This window comes from Beta vulgaris, chromosome 4 (genome assembly GCF_026745355.1).
Source record: "Beta vulgaris subsp. vulgaris cultivar EL10 chromosome 4, EL10.2, whole genome shotgun sequence".
NCBI classification, from domain to species: domain Eukaryota; kingdom Viridiplantae; phylum Streptophyta; class Magnoliopsida; order Caryophyllales; family Amaranthaceae; genus Beta; species Beta vulgaris.
The window spans coordinates 2,009,270-2,016,606 of NC_079205.1; the positions used below are offsets into that span (position 1 = coordinate 2,009,270).

At 37.2% G+C, this 7,337-nt stretch overlaps 1 protein-coding gene across 1 annotated transcript; it reads right to left on the minus strand.

The window, feature by feature from the left end:
• Positions 1-1,849: 1,849 nt before the first annotated feature.
• Positions 1,850-6,092, minus strand: LOC104885371 (hypothetical protein). Its single transcript, XM_048641683.1, has 4 exons — positions 5,940-6,092; positions 5,026-5,612; positions 3,918-4,267; positions 1,850-2,291 (listed from the first exon to the last, which is right to left on the minus strand). The coding sequence occupies exons 1-4, from the start codon at positions 5,992-5,994 to the stop codon at positions 1,850-1,852; spliced, it is 1,434 nt and encodes a 477-aa protein (XP_048497640.1). The 5' UTR covers positions 5,995-6,092.
• Positions 6,093-7,337: the final 1,245 nt, after the last annotated feature.

Genomic DNA, 7,337 nt, shown 5'->3' on the forward strand with positions numbered 1-7,337 from the left:
CTTAATATTGAGGAATCTAAGGATTTAGGTATGTACTTGGGCCTTCCAATATCCCACAAACGCCCCTCCCGTAGTCAAGTCCAATTCATAGTGGATAAAGTTAGGACAAGATTAGCAAATTGGAAAACCAAATTCTTATCGAGAGCTGGTAGGATGACCCTTATCTCCTCCACCCTATCAGCTATCCCGGCCTACTATATGCAGGCCTTTGCACTCCCAGCCAGGACTTTGCATGACTTGGATTCTATTTGTAACAACTTCCTTTGGGGAGAGGAGGGGGGGAAAAAGAAGATCCATCTAGTTAATAAGAAAATTGTGTCTCTGCCAAAAAACCAAGGGGGTCTGGGTATCACCTGCCAAAAACTCATGAACAAAGCTTACATGGCGAAATTAGGGTGGAAACTAGCGCAGGGCCAAACTAGTCTGGCCCAAAGGTGCATTAGAGCAAAATATATGCATAAGGACAGAGTTACCAAATTCACTAACGGGTCGGTAGTGTGGAAGAGTATTGGCCAAGGGTGGGATCTACTCAGGGATAATAGCTCTTGGAATCTAGGGGATGGTCGGACTATAGATTTTTGGCATGACGATTGGCTTTCGATAGGCCCCTTGCGGGCGTGGATTCATGGACCCCTCACCCCAGAGGAACACTCTAGGAAAGTATATAGCTTGATTAATCTGGGCCAGTGGGACCTCTCATCCCTCTCTATCCCCCTCCCAACCTGTTTAACTAACCGTATCCTCAGCACTATCCCTCCGGCCCAAAATGCCGACACAGATCTCCTGATTCCAAACTTTGTGAATCATAAAGGATTCATGCTCCAACAGGCCTATAGGGCCCAAGTAACCCAGTCCCCCTCCCACCCAGATTTATCATGGATCTGGAAGGGTAGCTGTGAACCAAAAGTTAGATTCTTTATGTGGCTTCTCTGGCTCGATCGTATCCCCCATAGGCACCTCCTCTCAGTGAGAGGTCTGACTCAGGACCCCTCTTGCCCTAGATGCCAGATGCACCTCGAGGATAGTGAACATATTATAAGAGATTGTGAGAAAAGTAGTGGGGTCTGGGTGAGGCCGGGAATGCCCGCGTGTAATCAGAGGGATTTTAGATGCTGGATTAAGGAGAATATGCAATCCAAGAACTCTCTCTGGGACTTACCTTGGGGATCCATGTTCCCCTATTTGTGTCATGAGATATGGAAGGATCGGAACGCTTGTGTTTTCAAAAATCAAAACCCTTCGTCAGTTCGAGTTCTGTGTTTTAGGGCCAGAGATAAGGTGAAAGAGTATCTAGCTGCCACAGGTTCGCTTAAGTTATTTAAGGATCCACCCTGTTTTGGCCACCTAAAAGAGTTCTTGATGGTTCATGTTGACGCATCCTTTGTTGGGAATAGGGATGTTGCTGGGATTGGGGGGGTTATTCGTAACGGTGATGGTCAGTGGATTTGGGGTTTTGGAAAGAAGACATATGCTAACAACTCTCTTGCAGCGGAACTTCTAGCGATTCTTGAGGCGCTCGTTCTTATTGATAAATACAAACTTCCGAAGGCTATTATATATTCAGACTGTAAAGACGCGATCCACCTCCTCTCAGGGGGTCAGTCTGACCTTTATTCAAACTTGATTAACATGTGCAGGCAGTGGATGACTAAGCGACCGGACCTCCTGATTAAGCATTGTAGCAGGGAGCACAACATGGTGGCCGACTTTCTGGCCAAGGACTGTAGAAACAAGGATGGTGATAGTATTGTAACTAGGATTTTCCCCCTTCCCCCTAGTTACTGTTTGGAACAAGTACTTTCGGATTGTAATATGTTTAATATTATTAGTTAATGAATGAATGCCATGTTTACCAAAAAAAAAAAAGGTAATTGTCCATGAAAGAAGTTGCAAATGTGCGTAAATTACGTGTTGCAGCACCTCTTGTAGCAAATCTTTGGCGATCATGGGATGTCTGAACAGCAAGAGCAAAAGCACGCCCAAGGCTTGTGTAAATATCTTGTGATTGCATTAACTTTATGAGTTCATACAATTCATATTTTAACATCTCTATTGATTGTTCAGGTTGATCAACAACATCCTCAAGCATGTTTTGAGCTTCAACAATTTTATCCTGAGCTTCGTCAAACTTGCCAAAGTCCGCCGCGTCCGTGGCTTCGACTATCGTAGTGATAGTTCTAAGGCGTGCGTCCTCTATTGTCACCTTTTCCGGCTCTTCTTCGTTCAGTGTCTCCATACGAGTTATAGTTGTAATTAGAGGTTTTTCTTCTTGGAAAAAGTATTCCCCAGCACTGTTCCAGTAATATGCATATATAGATGATTTAAAATGGCAGAAATTTGAACATAATAAAATTTTTCAGGCAAAGCGATAGATATAGATATCAAGATAAGTTTGAGGATATTGTGGTAGTTTAGTGGCTAGGAATTGGGGATCATTTTCCGAGTTTGAGATTCATGTAGCTAATCTTACCACTTTTAACTTCAAGTTAGCCAGGTCTCTAGTTTCTGGCAACTAGGTTTATTAATTTTATCTCATCACCAAAATAACTGCAAGCACTTCTCCAATTGCTCCGTACCATAATTATTGAAACCCTTGCCTAAAGGCCTATTCTAATATTCAATTTTTTTTTTTTGAATTTTCAAACACTTGTTGTATGGGTATTACCCAAGTTTGCTAACAGACACGCATGGGGGCCGACAGCAAACTATGAAGACGTGAACTCACAAAAGACAAAGCGCATACCCTCTACTCATAGGCCGGGACTGCCGTCGCGGCCACAGAAGAAGACAAAGCAAAGGGAATCTTCCCTCTGACAGATTTATCACAGCAATACATGTGTCAAAGGATTAGGCACCATGTCACGTGAATAGTACGCCTATAAATAGCCAATTTGTACTATTCCTGCAGGTAAATTCTCTCATACTGAAAATAGTCTATCTATCTCTCTCTAAGTTTTCTCTCTCTAAATTCCTCTCGGGCATTAGCTGACTTGAGCGTCGGAGGGGGTTTCCTCGAAACACCCCCGAGGGTAGCTCACGTTTGTTATCTTTGCAGATCATCCCTCACGGACAACCTCATCATTGTCGGGCAGTCCTAAAGTCCGGCACCGTTTTCGATACCGAAATACTTGTGCTGGATATTGTGCAAAATAATTAATGTATCGATTAATCATGGATGGACTAGATAATAGTTGATATGAAAAAATAGATTTGTACCCTAATATCCTGATTGAATTGTCGGATGTCAATTCGAAGTATCTCAATATTATCACACCCTTTCTTACCCAAACCTAAAATTCACGTCTTGACTAAGAATCAATTCGATCTAGATATCAATGTGACTAGATTATTTTTTATAATAAATTAAACAAGTTGGTGATTGATTTAAATAAGGGCTTATTTGAAGTATTAGATCCAAAACTCGACCAACCTAAACTAAAAGAACTTAAACTAAAGCCAATTTTAATTAGTCAGCTTCACACCTCTAGAATAATAATACTTCCTTCGTCCTAAAATAAATGAAACACTTCTTTGTATTATGTGAGAGCTTTTTGATAGTAGCGTTTCATTTATTTCAAAACGGAGAAAGTAGTAGTATCTTTGGCTTTTTTTATAGGATAATGTTATATGTAGCCCTTAGGGCTACATATAAGCATTAAATACATGTCTTAAAATGGAAACAGTTTTTGAATTCATGACAAAATTTCACATCATTTGAGGTAATAAATGATTGATTCAAATTTTTATTTCTATTTTAAGCTTCTTATACATAGCCCTAAGGGCTACGTATATCATTTTCCTTTTTTATATTAGCTTTAACATGTGCTCCCACGTTTAAACCAGCCATCAACTATAACAAATGCAATATAATACAGCTTGGATGGAAATTATTTTGATAAATAATAAGTGGTACCTACTTGTAGGAGTAATAAATCTTGAGAACTTCCGTAACTGCTTGGGTATCAACAGCAGGAAGAAGAAGTTCCACCATGACATTGCGTTTCTCCTCGCGGTAAAGATTGCCAAAAGATACTGTTAGAGATCCAACATCGTTGTTCGCATATTGTATATAATTTCCTGCAGAAACCTTCTCAATTTTGGAGTTCACCGACGTGATGGTTAGCTTCAAATCTTGAACAACAACTGTGAGAAGTCCAGCCAAACACTGTGAAAAAGCCAGGCTCAAACTGCTGGATAATGGTGTGTCCTTCACATCTGCCACTGAAAATATTCCTCCAGGACTTTTATTTGTAATATGGTATAGTACCTGTAATTCAGATAAATCATACACACATAATTACTTTTATAAAGTTTTTCTACCACCTCAGTTTAGGTGGAAACACTAAGGCTCTATTTGGTGGAACAGAAAATCGATTTCATCTAAAACACTTTCCAGACATAACTTTAATTGTTCGTTCAATTTCGTTACAGAAAATGGAAAAAGAGTAGAAAAGTAAGAGAAACGGAAATGCGACACATTCTTTTTTTAGGAAAAAATATAAGAAAATTTGTCAAAAAAAAAACCTTTTTAAAGGTTCAATTTTGCGAAAAAAAACTTATAAAACATTCTTTGCAAAAAGAAACCACAAACTAAAATTTTCTTGCAACAAGAACCTATTCCCATATTATTCCGGTGAGTTTTTTCTCAATTCCAACGATGACCCTTGTATCTTTCTTTATATTCCCATTAACTACAGCACCACCCATATTCATCTCAAAAATCACACCAAAAAATGAGAATAGGTTTCTGCAAGAAAAATTAAGCTTGTGATTTTTTTTCACAAAGAATGTTTTAAAAGGTTTTTTCTCGCAAAATTGAACATTTAAAAGTTTTTTTTTTTACAAATTTTCCAAAAAGATATAATATTTTCCACCATTGTGTAAACTATTATCCACATTTCACAAATTAACCAACAAAAATGGTAAAACAATTTTCTAGAAAAGTTATCTCCACCCCACCAAACAGTCCCTATAAAATGTCAGACTATTCAAAAATGTACAAAAAATTCCTATTATTTAACTCACCTTTTCATCAAAAATTCGGCCTAAACCAAACGTGTATACAGGGACATTGATGTCTGGAACTTGAACCACATTTCGAATATCAGACTTCAAGTCACAATTACACATTACAAGCATGATTGCAGCAACACGCCTAGTTGTATGTACACGATCATTCAGCACTTGTAGGGCTGTTCGAAGACCAGCAGTAACACCATCAGCAACTGTTATCTCTGTGGACTCAACCTCCACCTCTAGATCGTTCACCAGATTTTCGATCCGCGATTTAGACTGGTCCGCCATTGCTAGTAACGGTGACTTCCGCTTGGTAGATAAAGTGGAAAACGTGACAACAGATAAACGATCGATAGGGCTGAGTTTCTTGATCATGAACTTCATGGCGCTTTTCATCTTATCTAACTTCTTATCTTTCTTCGCCATCGAATTAACATCTAAGACAGTAACAATATCTACTCCTAATCTGTCTTTGCCGATCTCAGCACCTGTTAATTCCAGCATTACTTTGAAATGGTTTTGTTCCGGTGGTGCTTTCGCCTTGCTGATTACTGTCACGTTTACTCTCCCTGCTTTCAAAAATTCAGAAACTTGACCTGAAAGAGTACAGGCATACATTATTCTCACCTTTATCATTTAGTCATTTTTAGAAGAGTGTGTATTCCGTGTAACATATTAGTCATAACTTATTGTGTAACATACATAATGACATGGATTTTAACAAGAACAGCATGAACTATACAAATAATGACATGGATCTCATGTCATTTTATCATTTGTTTCATGTCATTTGAGTTTAATATAACCAAAGAAGCGGTAATTTATGGGTTGCTAGTCTTTGTTAGACCTAAGAATTTGTGTTTTTGGATTTAAGATGCAACACATACAAAATTATAGGAGCTCAAGGAGTAGATAAGATATACCTGAATAAGGTGGGGTTTCGGAGATCTGCTCATCATCAACGTAGTTATCGACCATTTTTGCTAAGATTAATGCACTGATTGAACTAAGTGTTTTTTTATCTCTCGTACCCTTTGTAATTGACGGAAATTTGATGAGAAATATTGAATCTTAAGTTTCGGCCTTTATTGTATATCTTTAATTTGTTTACTTTCTTTAAAGTCTTCAAAGTCCGATTAATGAAATAAAACATAGATCTGGAGCAATCAAGCAAAACTTATTTAAGTGTATCTGCTGGCATCGATAATTATACTAATACTTGTTTTAATAATACCTGAAAGTCAAGATACCAACTATTCAAGCATGTTCTTGAAACTTTAAGGGTTGCGAAAAAAAAAAAGAGAAACCACGTTCGTTACATGTTATTTTGGAATGAAGATTGGTATAGTGGTTTCATTTCTTAGGTAACTATTTCACCCAATTACTACCTTTTTCAACCCCATATTAACATATTAATTATCTTATCCGGCTCAATCGCATATATATAAGATTAACTATCATGGTAGAACCAGGCATCCAAGGTAACGATTATTAATTTATCATTAATATTCTTTGTTGTAACCTAAGGGAACACTCAAGAAGGGGGGGTTGAATTGAGTGGTGAAATCTAATCGATTTTCGCAAAAATCCTTTCGCAGCTCAGTGCCAGGCTCTGAGCTGAACACTCGAAAATTGCTAATTTGCGTTTTTTTTGCGAATAAGAAACTTAAAAGATATTTTATTTGACACAAGATATAACGTGGTTCAATCTCACCTCTGAGATCTACATCCACAAGAAACAAAAACTCTTTTATTTCTTTGAATCCTATAATATCAAACTCTTGATACAATACGATTCCCCTCACTACTAACCCTAGTAATGACTCCCAACACTTAACTCTAAGTGTTGACACTCTTTATAATGTAAAAGTTACAAAAAGAACGATCCTCAAAGATGTGCTTCTTAGTCAAGCAAATAGAGGACAATTACAATTGTGAAATAGTAACTTAAACCTAACCGCTCAGTGCTATGCTCAGTGCCAAGGAAATAGTTTTCAGCTTTTTAATTAGACTCGATTTTCTCTCTGAAAACGTGAGATTTAAAAGTGAATTCTGATTCCCTTTTATAGGCTTAGTTAGGACGAAAATCACTTAAAAATATCTTTATCTTTTAATCCTTGATTTAAGGGATAAACTTTATCTTTTTCTATCTTTTATCTTTTAAACAAACAAAGATAAGTTTTCCATATAGATTTTCTTTTTCAACTTAAAGTATTTTTCCAAATCCTTTTAGAAAAATGAAAACACGTTTTTATAAAATTCTGTTTTTATAAAAATCTTTTCTTTGAAACACGTTTTTATAAAAACTTGTTTTATAAAAA